General features: G+C 39.4%; 1 protein-coding gene across 1 annotated transcript; it reads left to right on the top strand.

The window, feature by feature from the left end:
- Positions 1 to 741: 741 nt before the first annotated feature.
- Positions 742 to 22,646, top strand: LOC118816059 (apolipoprotein B-100-like). The gene is made up of 26 exons (XM_036582566.1): positions 742 to 796; positions 1,033 to 1,074; positions 2,092 to 2,204; positions 2,392 to 2,537; positions 2,736 to 2,883; positions 3,168 to 3,320; positions 3,605 to 3,729; positions 3,820 to 3,905; positions 4,991 to 5,441; positions 7,565 to 7,685; positions 7,778 to 7,924; positions 8,019 to 8,230; positions 8,336 to 8,564; positions 8,647 to 8,826; positions 8,913 to 9,116; positions 9,299 to 9,463; positions 9,653 to 9,858; positions 10,012 to 10,191; positions 11,589 to 11,719; positions 11,877 to 12,078; positions 15,345 to 15,517; positions 15,601 to 15,776; positions 15,942 to 16,057; positions 16,382 to 16,755; positions 16,884 to 21,403; positions 21,510 to 22,646. Exons 1-26 carry the CDS (start codon positions 742 to 744, stop codon positions 22,644 to 22,646), a joined length of 9,792 nt encoding a protein of 3,263 aa, XP_036438459.1.
- Positions 22,647 to 22,926: the final 280 nt, after the last annotated feature.

The following is a 22,926-nucleotide window of genomic DNA, read 5'->3' as shown; positions in this document are numbered from 1 at the left end:
TATTATAGTGGTTTCTCAACAGAGGAATTAAAAAACTGTGTTTTGAGTGACAGAATAATTAGTTTCTTTGGATTTAATTGCTGTAACACAGAAAGTACTTAACCATTGTATTTATTACTGATGACAGTTATAATATCATTCAAATATAATCATATACTGTGTTGTAGATTTGTAAACCATGGATGACAAGAAAATCACAGTTTGCAAAATGATTCCTACTGTCAAGTGTTTTGATTACAGGACATGACAAATTAGAACTGGTGACTGATGATGTGTGTAACTCATTAATGTTACATTCTGACAACTAGACTAAAAAAATTAATATAAATATTCAAATGCATGGACCTTATAAAAATCATTTTTAGGGCTACATTAATTATTAATTGTTGAAATCTAACTCTAAGATGCGCTTGTCTGTCCCTGTACAGCAACTATAGATCTTTAAGTTTTATTTAAATGAGGCCAGAGAACAACAGATACTGTTCAGGTTGGTCCAGCAGATAATACTGACCTAAGTGCAGCTGTCTGAGAAGTGTTGGATGATATTGATGAAGCAGCTTTGCCTTTGGCCTAACGTACGTCCAGCCTGGACTTTGGAGTTGTTGCAAACCTTCACTGATCCATGATAAGAGGTGAGATGGCTTAAATTATAAAAGGTGTGAGACGGAGGAAAAGAGTTAGTCTTCGTCTTTGTTTAGGAAGAGGACTCATTTCTAAGGCCTGCTGAGCTCCCCGTGCGTCATGAGGGACATGAAGCTCTGGCTGGTGCTTTTACTCGGCACCTGCACCTTCGCTCGTGAGTACACTCATGCTACTTTCATATGAATAAAAGTTTTACTCTGATTAGAAATGTTTTTTTTTTTTAACATTGTAAAAGTTACAAAAATGGATTCTTGTAGTCTAAAATATTAAAACAAAGCAAATATACCTTTGGGTGAATTAATTACTAAAACCAGTAATAAGCAGTTCAGTCATGTTTTTATTACCAAAAAAATAAACTGGAGTTTGTTGTTCAAAAACTCATCTCTCCAGAACAAGATGCTGGAGACGCTGAGGAAAATCCCACATGCTACTGTAAGTACCATTTCCCTCATACAACCTTCCCAAGAGGCAATGTTTAAACGGAAAACAACATGATTCATCATAACAGCACCGTTACATTAGATACATGGTTCTGAAGCTACATAACTGCAGTAAGAATTTTATAATGCAAATTGTGATGATTTTAGGTTACCCTAACACACCACCAGGACTACAATTCACCTTTCCTCAGTAAATACTATGATGACTTTTATTTTGACAGGCACTTAATTGTATTAATTTAAACTTCTACTTACCTGAGATCCAGGGGGATCCAGGCGAGGTGGGAGCCAGGTCGCTGGTACCTGTAAAGAAGAAAATATAATGTTAAATAAAGCTAGCTTGTAAATCATTTCTAAGATAAATGTGCACGTGTGTATATGAAGAAAATGGCCTTTGTATGTATGTATATAGGATTTATGTGTGTATTGTCTGTTCTATTGTCACCCCTAGACTGTGGATAATGGTATGACCCAGAGCTAATGTGGTCGGGGCTACCAGGTTAAAAGGGAAGGGGGACAATTGTGTTTGGGGAAGGTCTGTGTGGCTTCACAGCCTCAGACCCAATGCAGCAGAATCGCTTTAGTTCTGTGTGAGGCTGCCGGATGCTGACTGCGGAGTCAGTGGAGTCATCTGGCTACAGCTTTGTTTTCTTTTAATATTTCTCCCGCGAGTGTAAATACTTTTGTGTGCAAAAACCACAATAAACTTCAGAGCACTGTGGAATTGAGTTCTGATGTCCAAGAGTGTTGAATGGGGAGCCTCCAGACCACTTATTGACCACTACACCACCAAAGTGGTGACCACACTTACCACAAAAATATTGTATGATTTTTACCCACTGCACCTACCGTACCTCCAGATGGTCTGAATAATTTTGGCCTCTCATAAATGATATCATTTTTCTGTTTAGAGCTGCTAAGCATGCTTAGTATAAGAATTTAAAGAGGCTTTTTATTTTGTATTACAGTCTTTGCCTTATGTTTTATCATGTCATTGTCCACTCTCCAGTGGCCAGAAGATACAAGAACTTCAGAAGATATGTGTATCAGTATGAAGCAGAGACCCAAAACAGTGTGAATACACCATCGTCCCTCAGGAGTGGCCCTAGAATCACCTGTAAGGTAATTCTAGCTAGAATTAAGCTCCACTTCATTCTTCTAGAACCGTTCTTCTGTTGGGCAAACAAACGAGCCAAACCGTCACCCAGTCTGTGCTTTTTCTTCTTCTCCCCAAAGTTCTTATTTTTTACATAACATATTTATATCCAGTCCTCCTCTCCTGTACCCTGATTTCTTTGATGTCTCCCAGGTTGAGATTGATGTGCCTCGAGCATGTAGTTTTGTGCTGAGCGTGAGTGAGTGCTCCTTGAGTGAAGTGGTGGACATAGACACTGAAGGCTTCCCTGTTTATGGCCCGGCGGCTGAGACCCAGGCTTTTCAGGCTGCCATGGAGAAGTACGTGTCAACAGCCACACAACATTAAAAGACTCAAGAAATCTGAGGGAGTCATAAAGTGTTCTCTCTAAAAGTGACAAAAACAATTAAATTATCGATTATTATTTGTTTATTTTTATTTATTTACTTTATTATTTTATATTGGTGACAGTGGTAGCCTCTGTAGGTCATAACAGTTCTTTGCTCCCCTTTGACCAGAAACACTCTTAAAGTCATGGTTGAGGGTGAGAATGGCGTAAAACTATTTCCCGAGGAAGACGAGACCATTAACATCTTAAACATCAAGAGAGGCATCGTCTCTGCTTTATTGGTGCCTGGCATGGAGATGGAGAAGAACAAAAACATGGTAATTATTATATTTGTTATTTATTTCTGGAAGGTCCTACATGCTGTCTTTATAATGACACTGTTATTATATCCTATCTTCATTATTATTTATGATTTATTTTAACAAAAACAATTTTGAATGTGTGTCAGGACAAATTAGTAGCTGCGGAAAATATCTTATTTATCTTATTATAATACGATTACTTTATCTTAATAGCTGTACCGATGATGTTTTTAGAGATGTTTTTAGAGTTATGTGACGTTTTTGACCCTGAACTTTTTATTCTATTTTTAATCTTATAGGCTACTGTCCACGGCACTTGTGTTACTGACTTCCGGGTTAACAATAGAGAGGACATTGCCACTGATGTCACTATTACCAGGGATTTGTCAGGCTGTGATGGCTTCAGTTCCCAGAGGGATTATGGCAGCCCCGTAGCTCTGATCTCTGGCATGGTAAGACATCCACAACTGCAGGTCTATTGGTAACTTCTGTCCACTGGAACCTTCAGTAATTTTAACTCTCAAAGTTAAACACTGAGGTTTAAAGCTTTAAGGAAGGGGAGCAGGTAGTGAGGAAATACCTAAATAAAAATGGGATAACAAACCCTGGAAACAAAGCCACAGTACTGTTGCTGACTCAGCTGTGACCCTAGACTCCTGACTGAAAGGGTGGAAGAGATAGCAAAAATCAACACATTGATTATTTATGTGATCTTTGGATTTTGCTTTGTCTCCAGCACTATCCTCTGTCCAAACTGATTAGCAGCACCCAGATCTGCAACTATCAGTTTGACAATCAGAAAAAGCATATGACCCTCGCGACCTGCACTGAGAAGCATGTCTACCTGCCCTTTTCTCACCGGTGAGACCATTAAGTTTTGCATGGCTTCGACTTCAGTGACTGATTAAGTGTTTTAAGCACCAGATCTTAATGTTTTCATTACTAATCCAGGAACGAGAATGGAATCTCCTCTATTGTCAAGCAGGTCCTCACTCTGCACGGGACCAACAAGATCAACGACAGAGTGTTTCACTACAGTAAGCATTTTTTTCTGTGCCTACATAGAAACAGATATAGTTTACAGTCAGTGCAGCACCAGGACATACATATGTATAAGTTTATATATATATATATATAGATTCTTTTAATTGAATAAGAAAACAAACTTGCTTAAATTACTCTTGTGTTAACATCTTGTGGAAGGTGGATTCATATAATGTAATTAGGCTACCAGTTTATAAATCTTTTCCACCTTCCACAAAATATGTTTATGCAAGAGTAATTTGAGCAAGTTTGTTTTCTTATTCAATTAAAAGAATCTATCTATCTATCTATCTATCTATCTATCTATATATATATATATATATATATATATATATATATATATATATATATATATATATATATTAGATATATGTATGTATATATAAGTAACATGAGAGGGAGTGTTGATTTGGTCGCATGCACAAGCCGAAGGCGAGCGACCTGGAGTGTTCTATTGCTTTTATAAAACAGTTAAATAAATACAGTAATAAATTAATAAACTGGGTCGTGAACGCGGCGTTTAATATGTTTTAATGTTCGCAGTTCCTTCACCAAATTATAGTTCCTTAACAAGCAGCTTGTTGCTACATCAGAGTAACGAGCTCCGCCCACTCACTGCACAGCCGGCAGTTCGTTCTCCAGCTCCACACAGACCAACTGACAGTTTGGGAATTTAGTGTCATCTCCAACTCCAAAAAAACTAGTCTGACCAAATCGGCTGTCGGTCAAACGTGATCTTAAAAGTGTCCATTTTCTGTTTGTGACAAAGTAAGAAGTAAAAACGTTTAAATGGCTTGAGCGTCTCCTACAGCTGTCACAGTCGTTGTCGATGTATAAATTTAACTTAAAACAGAAAAACCTAACCTCAACATTAAACATTCATTTGACAATTCACAGTTGACAACTTACATCAGTCAGTAAAGTACTGTTTAAAAAAAAAATCTGAAATATAAAAATGAATTTTTAGAATTTTTAGCCCCTTTAAAATTTGTATGTGTATCGATCTCAGTTTTTCATATTGGTCAGGCTCTACGTTCCACAGACATTTCCTTTAAAAAAATCCCTGTTTCTTTCATAGACGAAGCCAACCTGAAGAACCTCCCTATGGAAGCCACAGAGGAAAAGGCCCCTGTCCAAAGTACCGATGCTGTGCTCGCTGTTTTCAAGGAACTACAAGCCATGCATCAAAATCAGCAGGGCCACCAGAGGGCTAGCACCTTCTACAAATTGGTCAGTGAACTCCGCAGCTTGGAGTCTGATGTCCTCAAACAAGCCGTCACTCAGATGGTGGAGGAGGACCAGTTCCTGACCTGGCAGGGCCTGATCCAGTGTGGTACTCCGGAGTGCAGCAGCGCCATGCTCCAGATCCTCAGGGGCTTTTCCTCCGAAACCATTGAGATAGATGCCGCCATCTATGCTCTGGCAATGGTCCACAGGCCCTCTGACCTCCTTGTGAGGGACATTCTTGAGATGGCCAGGAACAAGCAGAGTAAGCCCATCATGTTTGCTCTGAGCAATGTGGTTAGAAAGTAAGTGATTCTTTTTAACTTTAAAATTTCATGCCATGAAGTGCAGTTTCTGTCTCACAACATTACAGAGGTCTACATATTTTTTTGGTTTTCTTCCACAGCTGAATATGTTCTTTATGACCTTTAGGGTATGTATATTATCTCACACCGAACAACCACCCATTTGGCTAATAAATACTATGTGAATTAATTAAAAAAGACAGGGCAATGGCAGGACTGAATTCTGGCGCAGGATTTAGGTACGGTTTTTACAGATCTACTGCACTGTAAAAACCTTACAGATATATAGGCAGTAGAAGAAAATGAAAATGTACTGTTATAAAAATTGTGCAGAACCTGAACACATCACTGCCATTTACTGGTGGTTCTCTTCCCTTGATGGAGCTGTGCATCAATACAGTCAGTACATTTAAACCTACAAAACTGTGTCTTTAAGGTAGATGTACCTGATAAAATGGCTAATGAGTGAGTTTTTCATGTGGCTTTCTGTTATTCTGTACATTCCCTGTATCTTTGCATTTGATAAGAGAAGATCAGGAATATATGGGGGTGTAATCTTGATATAAATGCAACAAGCTTTCTGTGCAACAGAAAGAGCTAAAGGGAGTTATCAATGCAAAGAAAACAATAGGAGAGATAACAGTACAGCTCTATTAGGAATTTAATCACTTCAAGGTTCTCAAGCACATTTCTTTAAATATACATGTGGGTTATCACATCTACACAGCTTTAACAAAACTGTGTTTATCCATGGTTTCTCTGTGCTTGAGTCGAAGAAATGTACTGCAAAACTAATGACCAAACCAAACCAAAGTCCCATTAGGAGAGTCTCTTCACTCTGCGGCCATCTTGGCAGTTATTTCGAGCCATATAACACCGGACTCCTATCTCCGTATAAGACCGGACTCCTATCTCCGTATAACACCGGACTCCTATCTCCGTATAACACCGGACTCCTATCTCCGTATAAGACCGGACTCCTATCTCCGTACAAGACCGGACTCCTATCTCTATATAAGACCGGACTCCTATCTGTTTGAATGGGGAGAGACCAAAATACTTGAAACAGAGAGTAAAATTACCATTTGAAAAACATTTGAAATCACCTGTAAAATCTGACAAAAACCTCATGAACAGTTTGTGGCATTTGGCTCAATAACACAAAAATGTGATTTTTTGGGTTGTTTTGGCTACTGCACTCACGCAGATCTCCATGATCTCCATATCAGTGACACTTCTCCTTTTGCATTGTGACCAGTAAGCTGACTGGCTCTTTTTCTTGAAGGGTGGGACTTCTATGAACAGATGCAATGTTTAGTGTTGCAAGCTTTCCCGTTCATATTTAACCAGTGACCAGCCTCCTCATTTATGATGTCTCCGGTGAAACTAACCGAACAACCTGAGCTAGTAAAAGAGCTCCATCTTCTGTTGTCTGTTCATCCATTTGTTCAACCAGCCATGCCAGCGTTACAGACCTTATCGTTTTTAAGACATCGCTATATAAATTCTGGATAATGTGTTTATTGAGCCATTAGATGGGAATGTTGGACTAGCTGTCAATCAGCTACTCTGTTTATCAGAGAATTAAGACTAAGTAATTGTGGCCAAATAGTTAAATTATTACTTCATCAGTTCACAGCACTTGTTTCCAAAATGCCTATAGATTATCAGGTTGTTTTGCGTACTTGTGATGTTGACTTTTGTAAAGAAGTTGCAGGTCAGTTTTCCTTTTGATTATTTTTCATGCAGATCATGTTTTTTCAGGCACCACTGCACAGAAGAGTGGTACACTGTGTTCAATGGACCCCTGAATTATTGTTCCTACTAGACATTTCTACTTCAAAACATCAGCACTTACAGTCGACAGAAGGAGCTCAAACTGGGTGGAAATTTGATGAGCGTCGTTGTTGGAAATGTTGGAAATTGGAAATGTTGCCTAATTATTTCTTTTGAAATTCTCCAGACATGTAATGAATCCTGATGAATTTATGATGATTTTATATTGAACGCAAAAAAGACTTCTTTGCTGTATCGGAGCATGTTGGTCATTTTGCATCTTTAGTTGTGTGCTCTGCTTGCCCACACTGACAATGTAACTGAGTGTCATTGTTTCACCTCTTCAGGCACTTCCAGCAGACAAACAGCAAAGTCACCCCTGCGATTACAGCGGTGTATAATTATACATCTTCTATCCTGGGCCCTGACTGTGCTGGAGACAAGGAACTGACCTACTTGACCCTGAGGGTACAGATGTCTCACATCAAACACCTTCTCAAAGTCATCATAATTGCCAAACTAAATCAAAAAAGTTAATAATCAATTTATTTTGTATTCAGGTTGTTGGAAACATGGGAAAAGCCATGGAAGCTGCAAACCCAAACATTAAGAGCATCCTGCTGAAGTGCATGAGACAGCCTGCCACCACTCTGTCTGTTCAAATAGCTGCCATTCAAGCTTTAAGATACATGTCTGTCACTGATGAGGTCAGTCACACATACCTTCACTAAAGCTATTTTTGTCCAGTCTTTCATAATTTCTTCTCATGGATTCTATCTCATTGTTTTTTTCTTAATTCAGGTCCGTCTCAACATCCAAAGGGTTGCACAGTACAGTAAGGGTGCTGTGCAAAAGAGACTCGCTGCTTACCTCCTCCTGATGAGAAACCCTGAGGTTAGCGATCTTGAGCTTGTTAAGAAGATCTTGAAGCAAGAACAGAACATGCAAGTCAGATCCTTTGTTTCATCTCACATCTACAACATTGTTCAGTCCAAGGATCAGGAGATCCAAAAGTATGTATCTCATTGTACACGGTTTAAAAGATTCATCACTCTAATTAAAAACATGTTCTCTCAGTGTTTTCCATCATTTTAAGATTCTTTCCTTTATCTTCTCAGGTTGGCTGAGAAAATTATCAAAGTAATGCAGGGCAATGAGGTGATTCTTCCCTCAGGCTACACTAAACTTTCCCGTAATTACAAGGTGGAGGCTTACATGCCAAAACTTACAGGAATGGGCACCAACATGCAAGGAAACATCATTTTTGATCCCAGCAGTCAGCTGCCCAAAGAGGTTATGCTTGAGACAACTTTGAAAGTTTTTGGATACAGCTTTGACGTTTGGGAGGTGAGAGCCTTTTTCCTTACTGTTTTTCATGTCCAGATTTGTTGTAGAACTGTTCTTAGATAAAGCTCTTGTTCTTTGTCAGTTTGGTATGGAAGGCAAAGGATTCGATCCATCCATCGAGGCTATCTTTGGAAAGAATGGCTTTTTCCCTGATACCATCTCCAAAGCAATGTACTGGGTTGGGGACAAGATGCCAAACCAGCTGAATGAAGTTCTGCAGCAGTGGATGGAGCCCCTGAGAACAAATAAAACCAAGAGCCAGGTATAACTGTGATAGTTATGATTAGTTATGATTTGCTTTAAACACACCATTATTATGACAAAGTCTCCCATCTCTGTCCTTAACAGGTTTCTGAGGACATCTTAAAAGAAATTGTGCACAATTTTAACAAGCTTGTCAAGAACCTGAGAGATCAGGAATCCCCAGAAGCAATGGCCTATCTCAGGATCATGGGAACTGAGCTTGGGTATATAAAGGGCAATGGTGATCTGTCTGCTTTTGCCAACAGGATGGTCACATACTATAATAGCATCAAGCTCGCACCCTCCAAGGTTTGTACACATTTCCATACAAGCACACAAACACAGATTCACAGATTAGCTTCAACACATCTCTTTGTTATGATTTTCATATAAATGACAGTCTCTTACATGCAAGCAATGTTGGTTTTCATGCATTTACAAAAGTACAGTCTTGTTGAAGAAGCTCTTCCTGTTCTAATATCTGAACATAGATTATGATGGCGCTGATGTCTGGCAAACAAAACATATTTGCCCACTACATTTTCATGGACAACCAGTTCCACCTGCCCACTGCTTCTGGCCTCCCTCTCAGGTTCACACTGTCTGGAACTTTTACGCCTGGTCTTAAGGGAGGCTTGCATATGGAACAAAACATGGTACATAAATCAGGCAATTACAGCAATCAAAACAAACACTGAAAAATACCTAATAATTTATATCTTTTTCCAAGACAGTAATGTATTTGCAGCATCAACTACTCTTTGACATATTGTTGTAAGAGATGAAATCTGCAATTTCATTAAAAACATAAAAATAACATTCCTGTGTCAACATTACCTTAATAGCGGGAGCTGACCTTCTCACCCTCCATGGGGGTTGAGTTTGTGACTCGTATGGGTGTCTATGTACCCAAATTTGTTGCCTCTGCTGTGGAGATGCACACCGACTTCTACCACGAGAGCTCCCTCAATGCTAAAATCTCTATGGCTCATGGCCACATCAAGCTGACCATACCTGCACCTAAAGGTACCACTCAGCTTCTCAGAGCAAGGTTAGTTATTTGCTGTATACTCATAATGCATTTCATCATTATTAATAATGTCTTTGTGAATCATTTGGAGTCTTTATCAACTCTACTGATGGTGTATAAAATGTTCATTGTAGGTACAATGGCTAATTACCAGTGTCACTTTTTCATAAACAGTAACCGGCTGCTAGTGCTGAGCTCCCAGAAGAGCACTCTGCTGCCCGCCGTAGGAAATAAGACAGATGCAGTGAAGTGCAGCCCTCTTTTCACTGGTGTCAAATACTGCACAACTGTCCGCTACACCACTGCACATTCAAATGAAGCTGCTCCCTACTTCCCTCTGAATGGAGAGACTAAGTAAGGAATACACTATTCCTTATTATTATTATTATTATTATCCATAGGCATAGTTTTAGATGATGGTGGTGGCATGTCCTCTTCAGTGTTTTGAAGGGAATGAACTGTAATAATAATCATTTGCTCTCATACTTTGCTTTTTAACAGTCTGTTGTGATTGCTTGTTAAATTTGACCGAAACCATATATCCTTAAATCATATTGCTTTTACACAACACTGACATAAACAAAGAGAATCTTTCATTTAAAAAAAAATCATTCTTTTTTCTGTCATGTCTTTACGTCTCTGCACACCAAAGACGCAGGTGAAATGCAGTCTGTGTACAGTCAGCCTGTTACATGTTGTTTTACTGTAGCAGACTGACCCAGCTTTTCTTATAATCAAGAGTTGTGTGATGTTTAAAGTGAGGTAAGCTAAGAAGGCACTGTCTGCTTGTTATCTACCACAGGCTGTAGCTCTGCCCTGGACTAAAAAGACCAATGATGTAGCCTAGTTTGTTATCAATAGCTATCTAGTTGGTTTAGTACAGGCATGTCAAACTGGGCATGTCAAACTGCTGCGGGTATGAATTCAGTTCATGAAGGTCTTGTTGATTAGCTGATGAGCTGAATCAGGTGTGTCTAATTGGATGCTGAGGTCGCAGTGTTTTGGTCCACAAGGACTGGAGCTTAAAATACTGTACTTATGTCTGTGTGACACCTACAGATGTCTTACTATGGTTGCCTGTGTTGAGCTCTGTGTTTACCGGTTGGACATTAAAATGTCCAGTTGAGTCTCACTGAAGACCGTTGAGTCTCTCTGAAGACTGTTGAGTCTCTCTGAAGCCTCTTGCAGATTCACTCATCTGTTTTAGAGAGATCAGAGATCTTTGTGTGTAAATGGCAACAAAGAAATAAAGCTTTTTGAATCTCATCTTTACAGTGTGAGTGTAAGTTGATGTTTTAACATGCAGAAAATCTGCCAAGTCAGCATCTTAATAGACTTGAATATACAGGCAACTATGCACATTTTCAGAGTCTACAGTGAAATGCACTGTACAGAATATGCATACTATATTTTTCAGTTGTTCAGTTGTTAAATAAGGTTCTCATGTATACTTGCTTCTCTCTTTTATCCATGAACTTCCATAAGGGGAAAAAGCTTGTTGGTTAGAAGTTTATTATTTTAATAAATACAATGAAACATGCGTATTTATGACCGTTTAATGGCACATTCCTAATGTAGCATATCTTTAACGCTAATAATAATAATAGTTATTAAACATTTATGATATGATGGGTCAGGTGGTATGAGAATTCACCCCCCTCCAAAGTTTAAATAAAACCCACATCACTGTTTTAATCCATCAGTCTATGATATCTGTTTTTTTAATTTTGCAATGTGTGATGTTCCCTCAGGTTCGCAGTCGACATCCGTCCCACCGATGAAGTTACTGAGTATACGGCTACTTTCAGCTATGAGCTCTTAAATGAGGGAAAAGATGGCCGCCAGAAGTCTGATTCTCTCAAAATGATCCTGAAAAGTGACGGTAAATACACTTCAAAATACATTTCACTCATTTGAAGCCATCATGTACATAGACTATTAAATGAGATTATTTTGGAGTTTGAGGTACTACTTTCCTAAAAATAATGTTTTTTTGATAGTGTCCAGTTTATATTCATTGTTTTCCTCTGTCTATTTAGGTCCTAACCCTGTTGAGGCCACAGCTACTATTAAATACAACAGGAATAAAAATGTCCTCACCACAAGCGTCGACATCCCTAATTACGATGTAGAGGCTGGGATAAGAGTTGGAATCACCGATAGCAGTGCTAAAGGAAAGAAACTCACAATTGACATCTCCAACAAGAACATTCCTCAGGTGTCTCTGGTAGGACGTGCTAGGTAAGCAAGGCTGTGGTGATTTATTTTTATTTTTAAATTATGCCTGAATATTTATTACCCTCTAAAATTACTGAGACAGAGAAGACAAAAGTTCTAGTTTTGCTTGAGCAGAGAAAAATGAAAAATAAATAAAAACAGACCCATACTTACCTGGCAGGGTTGATACCATGATCGTGAAGGTGGTTCACCCAGGGCGAGAAATGCAGAAGAACAGTTAAACTGAACTTGATGATTAAAAAACATGCAAAGCTGTAAAGAAATCTGTTCAAACAAATATAATAAACTGAAAACATCAGCAAAGTAGGAGCGATCTGCCTTGAACAAATGTCTTCAGTACCTGAATTACACAGTACTCTTTATTCAGAAGTGATCATGCCTATTTATCCACAGTCAGAATGTAGAAGTGTCAAAAATAATGAGCATTCAGAACACACTGCAGCTTTGTTTTTCAAAGCTGAAAAAGCCTTTGTTGTGTTATCACACAGTTGCTAACCCCTTTATGTTTCACCTTAAAAACTGATATGTCAGACTGAAAAGTACTGAAATGCATTTTATGTGAAGATTTGAAATTTATAAGCATTTAAATATATAATCAAACTGTGTTGGGCTCAGTTATTAGCCCACTAAGCTAGAGCTAGCATAATCAACTCTACTTTGCTTTCCATAGCACTGTTTTAATTTCCAGTAGTTCTTCAGCTCATGGTTTAACATTTAATGGGCGAAGATTTGAAGATTTCACAAGTTTATTTTCTGATTATTAATGTTACAACAGGAGCTTATTTGCTCTGTCTCGTCTGTGCAACCTGTTGAATCATACAGCGTCCAAACTGTTCAAGCACAGCGTCCCTGGTGGTGAAGGGAAGGTAGTGGTTTGGGAATGAGAGGCAAGGGGCGTTTATAAGTTGCATTTTCATGCATATTCATATTTAACGTATTGTCCTGGAACACAGTAGAAGACACTGCAGACGTAGGCCTCGTGTTTTTTCCATTGGAAAGTGCATTTTTTCGTTAGATTCAGTAAATATTTGAATGTCAGATTTAATTTTGAAATCCTTACTGCACCATCACTCCAGAGAAGACAACTCCACTGCTTCACAGCTGGGGAGCTTTATATCCTAGCTAACTCTGGGCTTTGAGAATAGTGACCTTAGACTCATTTGTGACTCCAAAGAATCCTATTCTACTGACAGTGCTTTTCTATGGAGATTAAACAAGCTGACTGTGCACAATTGACTGCGTAGATGAATAACTGGTGCACCTTAAAGTAGCTAAATTCACTGATTAGAAATGGTGTCTGGATACTTTAGACACATAATGTAGTTTGGTAGATCATCTCAAATGAAGACTGTAAGACACATACCTAGAAGTATCCAGAGGGTAATGATCCATGTTTTTTTGGGGTTTTTTTTGGGGGGGGTGGGTGTTGCCTTTATTCAACAACAGCAAACATAAGAAATGGCAGTAGAACTGTTTTATATAAAGCACAAACTGAATAAAGCAGAGAAAGGTCCCCCAAATATCGGTATAATGTTGGTGGTGATCCAGTTGCTTAATGTCAGGGTTTTTTTCCCTGACATCATCCCTCCTCCACCAAACTACAGCTGGCACAGTGCAGTCAGGCAGGTAACGTTCTCCTGGCATTCACCAAACCCAGACTCGTCCATCAGACTGACAGATAGAGAAGTGTGATTGGTCACTCCACAGAATATGTTTCCACTGCTCCAGAGTCCAGAGGCGGCGCTTTACCCCACTCCATCTGACGCTTGCCGTTGTGCTTGGTGAGGTAAGGCTTGTGTGCAGCTGCTCAGCCATGGAAACCCTGCCTTGAAGCTCCTGGTGCAGTTTCTGTGCTGATGTTGATGCCAGAGGAGGTTTGAACTGAACGTTTATTGATCAGCAGAGTGTTGGTCTCTTTTATGCTCTACGCTCCTCAGAACTCGGAGACCTGCTCTGTAACTTTATATGGTCTCACACTTCGTGGCTGAGTTGCTGTGGTTCCTAAACGCTTCCACTTTTCAATTATACACTCACAGCTGATCGTGGAAAATCTAGGCGCGAAGACATTTCGCAAACTGACTTGTCACTCTAGTTCAGTGACTCTTTAGACCCATTCTTTCACTAATGTGTGTAAAGGCAGGCTGCACGGCTAGCTGCTTGATTTTATACACCTGTGGCAATGAGACTGAATGAAACACTTGAATTCAGTGGTTAAGAGGTGTGTCCCAATACTTTTGTCTATATAGTGGAAGTGTATATAACCCTGAAATCAATATTTAATCCTATTTAACTCTGTTTTCCTAATGTTATGTTTACATGAGATTTCAAAGATGAGATGAGAAATTGGCAGATTCATATTAGTCTACCAAGCCAACTAGAGCAGAATCCTCTGAAAAAAATGGCAGAAAGCCTGACGTGCAGTGATGCCAGTTGTATACATGAAAAAGAAACAGGACAACACTGTACACTCATTTTGAATGCTTTAAAACTGTGATCTACACAAAATATAATTCAAGACCCAGGCAGCTGTGGTGCGAAGAGCTGAGCTAAGAGATGTGATTTTACAGACAAATGGGTACCATTGTATTCATTTGACTGGTGCCCAAGCTCTTCTCCCTTTGTTCTTCAGTTGTTTGAGGTTTTTTGTTTTCAGTAATCCACTAAGTCTTTATTAAGTCTATTTATTAAAATAAATAAATAAAAATAAATCATCCTGGCTTTATGTCATGGACCGCACTTTCGTGACTAACTACAGTAGAGTCATATGCTTGTTTGTTGTAATCATGTAATCAGATTATAAATTTGTCTGGTGTTTTTAGCAGAAAGCCTTTTTTTAAATAAATCTTGTTTATTCAGGGTGAATAAAAAAACATCTGACTTGAACCTGAGAGCAAGTAATAATTACTAATAATTGAACTATATTCAGCTGTTCATTATATTCATATATCAGCCTTAACTTGACAGTTTATTCTGTAATGACTTTTGCTACACTTTCAAAATGAACTGGACCATGACGTTTTAGAAGTAGTAACTGTAGAAAGGATTAATTTATATAATTATCAATTCAGATATCATAGAGAGATGATAAATGCAGCCACAATTCCACATAATTCCATAAAAGCTTGTGCCAACCAAAATAAAAAAAAAAAGCTTTCTCTCAATACTTCTGTGGGGCACAATATCTTTTCCAAAAATACACTGCATTTGTTGATGTAAGCAATTTAATTTGTGTATGTGGCACCTTAAATAGACATTTATGTTTACAACAGGCTTGAGGAAATGAAGAACGGCCTACTGCAGGCCCAGGTGATTGTTCCTTCACTGAAGACTGAGGCAGCTCTCACTGCCACCATGAGGCGCGCTGAGGATCTCACCTTGGAGCTCAAGAGTAACATCACAGTCCTAGAAACCAGCTCTATCCAGAACATAATCTTCAAATATGGTATTTGAACTATTATCAGTTGAGATCTACCATCCTGTTGTAGTGGAACCAATTATTAATTCTGTCTAAAATGCGGTTTGCAGCTGATGATGAGATGGAGGTCCAGCTGAAGTCTGACATGGACTCAAAAATCCAGAACCTCATGCCGAACACACAGCATCTCCAGAGCACACTGCAGTGGCATTTTCAGGAAATTATGCATCAGAGAATTGCCCAGACTGATATGAATCTACATCACATTTACTCAAAAGCTATTGAGGTAAAATTACTAAAAAGGCATATCTGCTTTGTGCTTTATTGTATTTATTGTATTGTATTTTTACAGTGTCAGTCCAACTTACTGAATTGTTCCAAATCAGTCCAAACTGCTGCATTTTCAACAGTGCTTCTGAGTTTTGTTTTGTGTGACTAAACGCCATCACAGGCTAGTCGGATTTGGATGGACAAGATGTCTGCTGATGTTCCCTTCATTCAGACAGTAAAGAACAACATGCCAGAGCTGGTTATGCCTGCTCTGCCTGAAAAACTGTACCTGAACGCGTAAGATTTTTTTTCTTTCGTACTAATTATTGTTATTACATTATTTATTTATAATTAATATTAAATTCTGTTCTTTTTTTCTTGTTCAGCGTTTTTGTTTCTATACTTTTCTAATGTTCTCTTTTTCCTGATTTTATTTGTTCATTTGTTGTGAAGCATGTTAGGATATATGCTAATGTGTGAAAGGTGCTATATACAGTTTATTTGTAAAGTTGTGTATCAGCACCATTTCTGTACACTCAAACAAATGAAAACATCCAAACATCCAACAGCCATAACGTTTGTCCTGTTTGTTCATTTTAGCTGCGTTTGTTTTATTCTTAGAGAGAGCACACTCAAATACCAGTTCAACAAGGACCATATCACTACCACGATTTCCTTGCCTCTGAGTGGAACGACATCTGAAGACCTGAGAATCCCTCATGCAATGGCCACCCCAGGCCTGTCCATGCCACAGATTGGTCTGACAGTACCCTCCAAACAGTTCAGGCTGCCTAGGTTCTCCATTCCTTCCAGTTATGACTTTACATTGCCACTTCTTGGAATGGCACATGTGTCTGCCAAGATCAGTACCAACTTCTACAACTTTGAGGCCATGATCTCTGGTGGTAACAACACTGCTGAGGGACCAAGTTACATTGCCAACTACAAGTTCATTGCTAACAGTCCCATGGAAATATTGTCCTATCGAGTTGAAGGTAAGGGAAACATGAATGTAGCACTAGTGCTCGTTTGAGAGCACAGTATTCTAGCAGAATAGTACTAAGAATTGTACTTCTTATGTATTAAGAAATCTTATACATTCATGCTTTTTCATCACATGCAGGAACTGCCCATATCGCTGACGTCCCTGAGGATGCCTTAAAGATCACTATTAATTCTTCCTTAAGCCACAAGCTCATTGATGCACATTTTAGCTTGATAGACTCAGTCACTGTTATGAGAGATGCAGTAAAGGGTATTGGCAATTACAAAATGCAAGTCTTCAGCCCTCTTGGTATGGACTTGTCGATGGTGTATACTTCACAGATTACTCTATCTTCTGACATCACTGGAGAAGGCAATGTGGAAGGATATCTGACAGTAGGCCCAGTGTCTGCTAGCACCAGCCTCACACAGTCCTTTGTCCTGCAGCCCAGCATCAGAGTAGCAAGGGCAGAGTCTTTATTTAGAGTAGGTTCGTCTATTGTTCAAATCCGCAATAAGATAAAGGCTGCAGTTACCAATGAAGAGCTGTCATTTGAATCCAACACCAACATCAACAATGATCCACTCAAGCATACAACAAAGTTTAACATTGATTTCAAGAAGGCCCATTTTACCTTCAAGTCAGATTCTGTAACCAAAGCAGACAAACGCATGGTTCGCAACCAAGTAGACTTTTCTGCCACCATGGAGGAAGCAAGCATCAGGATCGAATCGCAGGTTGATCACAGTACAAATCATGCCTATTCTCTGATTGCTGGAACACTGAACACCAGGCAACTGGAACTCAATGCAGATGTTACCATCAACTTTAATACCATGCATGGCTCCCACAAAGGCACTCTGTCCCTTACCAAGGATGGTCTCACCACAAGCTGTACCACAATTGCACAAGTCAGCCCAGTTACTCTTGAGAATGTTTTTCATGGTGACATTGGTACATCTGGTGCATCACTGTCTCTAACCACACAGGCCACAATGCAGGAACACAATGCTGAGCTCAAGGTTGAAGGCAGATTGACAGGCTATGAGCTATACCTGAACAGCATGTACATAGGTGATGTCTTCAATTCCAGTGTAAAGAATACAGTAACTTTCATGTTGACCGACGAAGACCTGAACTTCTCTAATAATTTGATTGCATCTCTTCAGGACATCAAGTTAGAAAATGCCCACTCTCTGACTCTTTCTGCCAGCGCTCTGGCTATTCACTCTGAAGCTGATAACTTCTTGAATAATAACAATTTCTACAAACACAAGATTGCAGTTGATGTTTCCAGCTTTACTGCATCTATGCAAGTTAACAGTGACTTGAAAATTCTTGGAGCGAACCTTATCAATGATGCACAGGTCAAGGCAGAGCCTCACAAAATCGATTTAACTGGAACTCTGAAGGGAGCCTTTGCTGAAGAGGAACTGAGACACATTTATGAGATCAGCTATGCTGACCTAGCAGTCACAACAAAATGCAGCACCACCGGAAAACTTCTGGGCACTCATATGTCTCAAACCTTTGAGGCTGAGATTGTAGGATTGTCCTTGAAGCTTAACAATGAATTTGATTTAAAATCCCCTTCACTCTATCCTGTAAGCAACATCTTGGCTGTGGCTGAGCCTTTCCTTTTCTCTGACGGGGATCTGGATCTGTACAGAAAGCACAGTGGACAGATGAAAGGAAAGCTTCTTGTGAGTGTACAGCCTCTGTCTTTCTCTCTTGAGCATGAATGTAAGGCCTCAACCTTTCACCAACTTGGCAATGGCAACTCTATTGAAAACAACTTCCAGAATGAGATTACTGGGGCTGTGGCTCTTGAGAGACAAAGTTTTAATGTCAAGATGCGATCCAAGCTCGATGAACATGCCTTTGACCAAGTCCTGGAATTCTACAACACACCTGAGAATCTTGGGTTTGAATTAAGAGGCACAGTGCTCACTAACCTTTTGAATAAAGTTAATAAAGACCCAGAAGAATTTTCCATTTCTGGGGCTTTACAATATGAGAAGAACAGTGAGAGCCATTTCATTTCATTGCCCTTCACTGAGAACTTGCCTAAACTCAGAGAGCAAATCAAAACTTCATTGTATTCTCTGAAGGACCAGTGCATCAAACTGCTTCAGGACAGTGATGGTAAATATAACATTGGAGCTAATATTAGATCTGGAGCAAGTGAGCTTAAACAGATATTTGAAAGCTTTGATGTAAATGTGTTTTTTGAGGATGTAGAGAATTCCATACATTCCATTGAAGTGGAAAAGTATGTAAAAAAGCTCTCTACTGTCATCTACTCTCAAGAAATCACAAAACGTTTTATATTCATTAGAGAAATGATTGTAACCATGGCCAAGAAGAATTACATCAGCAGTAGGATTAACGAAATCTACGCTAAAGTTGAAGAAATTGTGGCAGAGTATGAAATCGAACCCTTGGTGGAGACAAGTGTGGATAATGCTGTGGAGCTTATGAAAAAATATAACTTAAAAGAAACAATGCAGCTGCCTATTAGCCATCTGAAATCAGTTAACATCAAACCTCTGTTTGACCAGTGTTTCAGGCATGTGAACGAAGTCACCCAACAACTTGACTCACTGGACTTCAGACATATGACTGATAAACTGAGTGACTATGTAGACAGAGTCCTTCAGAAAGTTAAATCTTTTGACACCTTTGCTGATGAAGCAAGAGAGAAAGTCCTTGAAATGACCAGGGTTCCCTGCTTTGGAAAGCTCTATAGTGAATTTGAGATCAACTCACCAAACCACAAAATGAAGACCACTGCTCGTCTGGAGAACTCTACGAACTCTGAGACATCACAGTTCATAGCCATTCTGAACTCTCAGTTTCACACTCCCATCGGCCCTTTGGCTTACTCTTTTAATTCAGCTGCTCAGTTAGTTGTGCCTAAAATTAGACATATTTCTCTCCTTGCAACAGTGAGTGTCCATCACATGGCTTTCTCCCTTGACCATCAGGGATCACTGGCCATCCATGACACATCATCTCAGGCTTCCTCTAAGACCACAGTCAAGGCAACCACTGAGCTGTATACTGCTGAGCTTGTGAACAGTGTATCGTTTGCTCTAAAGAGTGGATTTTCTGGAACTATGGACACGTCCTACGAGCATAACCTAACTATGCCACTGGCTAACATCTTCAGTGAGGCTGCTGTGACTCAGAAATCTACTGTCCAGATGACAGCTGACATTATCACTCTGGCCCTTGCAAATGAAGGAAGAGGAAAATGCTCTCTCTTTGACTATTTACATGAAGGAACTCACAAGAGTGACATGGAGTTTGTGATGGACATACAGTCAACCAAACTCATGTTCAGTGGTGATACTGATAGCAATCTTTTAAAGATGAAGCAGAATGTAAATATTGAGTCTGGTTATTATAGATACTTAACCATTACTGCCCATATTCAGACAGACACTCCCTTCCTAAAGAGAAGTGTGGCTGTTATGAAAGGGCAGATTCAAATACAGGATCCTAAAATTGAACTGATTGTCTCACACAATGCTGAATTGTTTGGTAAACTCGATGGTATTATGTCCAACTCACTTAGCTTCAAGGCTATGCCTTTTGAGATTGCTTTTGACACCAAGAACAAGAACAACATAAAGCTGGTTCTTCCTTTGAAGTTGTATGGAATAGCTGATCTTCAGAATGACTTGACATTTACCCTAAACCCTACAGTTCAGCAGGCTAGCTGGACAGGTCTTGCAAGGTTCAATCAATACAAGTACTCCCATTACATCAACATGGCTAATGTTGAGAAAGAAATTCAAGTCACTGCCTCAGTAAATGGTGAGGCCAATCTTGACATGTTAACAATGCCCATTGAAATCCCTGAATTGACTGTGCCCTTCATCAGTTTAAAGACACCACCCATACATGGCATTTCACTGTGGGAAGACACAGGTCTGAGGAAAATATTGATCTCACCTCATCAGCTCTTTGATATGGATATAAAATGGAAGTATGTAAAGAGCCCTAAAGTGGTTGCTCTTGATATAAACATGGAGCAGTTGTTTAATGCTGTCAATAGGAACGCCAGAGTGCTTCGCAAAAATCTGCTGATAGCAGCTGAAACCCTTTCCACCACCTTTAATCATTCCAGGGCTTTGAGTCAGTTGACCCTGCCAAAGATCACTCTTCCTAAGATACCGAAGACCATCAGGATTCCTGCCATGGGTGACCTGATCTATGAGTTTTCTGTAAAAACCACTATAATAACCCTGAATACCAAAGTTTCCATCTTGAATCAAGATGATATTGTGACACAGTTTGAAGCTCAATCTACCTCAGAGTTTGATGTTTTCAGTGCCAAACTCACTGGCGCCTCCATGTTCAACAGGGATCGAATGAAACTGACCACAACGATGTCTCTGGTACATATGCATGTTGAGTGCATTCACAATGGTCTTCTTGTCCTGAGCACAGATGCCTTTGAAGCATCTATTGGAAATGTTGCTAAAGTTAAATTGCCAAATGTGAATGTAGACCTTTACCAGGAAATAACTGGAACCGTTGAGGAGGGCATTTCCATTTCTGCTTCCACGTCATCAGCTGGACTAATTGGTCTACAGCTGAAAAGTAAAAGCCCCTCATATATTGTTGGAAGAGTCTACAGTAGATATCCGGTAAGACACTAGCAGTTTGTATTTTTGCATCATTGGATATCTTTGTCACTTTCTACCCTGTTACTTTGACTCACAGCTTTGACTCATGTTCTGTTCTGTGTTACAGTCTGATTTCCAGAATGATGTGGACGTCCTGAAAGTTACAATAACGCTTGTGGATACAGAGAAACTGAACTTTCAGACTCAGTGGAATATGGAGGTTCCCAGCGAGATGCTTCATGAGCTTAAGGAGCGAATGCCTGCTGTTATATATTCACTTGATCCAACAAACCACATCGATGCGATTTCCACTGAACTTGATAAAGTGTACAGCAGAGTTGAGAGTACGATTGCCCACATTAAGGATGAAGGCAAGATTATGTACAGGAGAGCAGCTGAAAACATTGTCTCCTCTGACCTGATTCACAGCAGCAACAAATTATCTGACAAAATCTTAAGTATCCTCAGAGCACATCAAAGAAACATTCAGGTATGGTTGGATGCAGCCATCTCTTTTTTGAGAGATACACAATTCCAGCTCCCTGGTTACTCAGAAAAGCTTTCTGGACTCGAGTTATGCAATAAAATAACTGTTTTCATTGCTAATGTAATTGAGGTTGCTATAACAAGGGTTCCAGAGGCCCTGGCCACCTATACAGAGTCTGTCACAGACAATTTCAGAACTATGGAGTTCACAGTTCCAGGAACAAACCATTTGATCAGTGGCAGAAATATCTTAGATGACTTACATTCTGCCCTCCAGAAGGCTCAGTACCAATTGATCAGCACTGTGAAGAGTTTGGGAAATATCCATCCGGACATATATGTTCAGAAGCTGTCTGGCATTTTGAACTTAAGTGTTGATAAGGTAGAAGAGCTGTTTACTATTCTGAAATCTCAAGAAAAGATGGACAAGCTATCCACATGGGTCAGTGATGTCTACACTGACGCCTTCAACATTTTGTATCAGATCCTCATGCAAATTAAGGATTTTAAGATTATTATTGAGGAATATTACATCTTTGTCAAAGCTAAAGTCCAGGAAATCCTTACTGATATGTTAAAAAAACTGAATGCTGACACAAAGCACTGGACTGACACTATTGTGAGGTGCTTTGATGACCTCCAGAACCAAGTCAGTGAAGCCTTTGAAATTGTTACTAAGAATGTTAAGTCTTATGTGAAAGTAAATGACAAGGAAATAGACATTTCCATTCCTCTTCCATTCACATGGGAAGCCTTCAGTGGAGCCTTTGTCAACTAACTCCTATCATTTATGTAACAGTCAATCATTTATGTATCAGTAAAAGATGTTTCTTTTCAGTCTGAGAACAGAGATCAAAAACACATCAGTACTTGTACAGTTTCTTCCAGAACTGCTTTTGATTTCTTTTTATGAAAGACTGATTTGGAACTTGACTATGGGGTCAAGTATTAATAATGAGCTTGCCCCTCAACCCCCCACCCCCACCCCTAGCTGCAGTAACAGTCTCTACTCATCTGGGAAGGCTTTACACTAGAATTTTCATAATGAGGATTTGATT

The sequence above is a fragment of the Colossoma macropomum genome, unplaced genomic scaffold, assembly GCF_904425465.1.
Source record: "Colossoma macropomum unplaced genomic scaffold, Colossoma_macropomum, whole genome shotgun sequence".
NCBI lineage: Eukaryota > Metazoa > Chordata > Actinopteri > Characiformes > Serrasalmidae > Colossoma > Colossoma macropomum.
The sequence above is the reverse complement of the archived record's forward strand: the minus strand, read 5'-3'. Positions and strand labels throughout refer to the sequence as shown.

Coding starts and splice junctions, on each gene's coding strand:
- LOC118816059 (XM_036582566.1), top strand. CDS start 742: ATGAGGGACATGAAGCTCTGGCTGGTGCTTTTACTCGGCACCTGCACC. Junction 2,205..2,391: donor GCCCTAGAATCACCTGTAAG/GTAATTCTAGCT, acceptor GATGTCTCCCAG/GTTGAGATTGATGTGCCTCG. Junction 21,404..21,509: donor GAGTCTACAGTAGATATCCG/GTAAGACACTAG, acceptor TCTGTGTTACAG/TCTGATTTCCAGAATGATGT.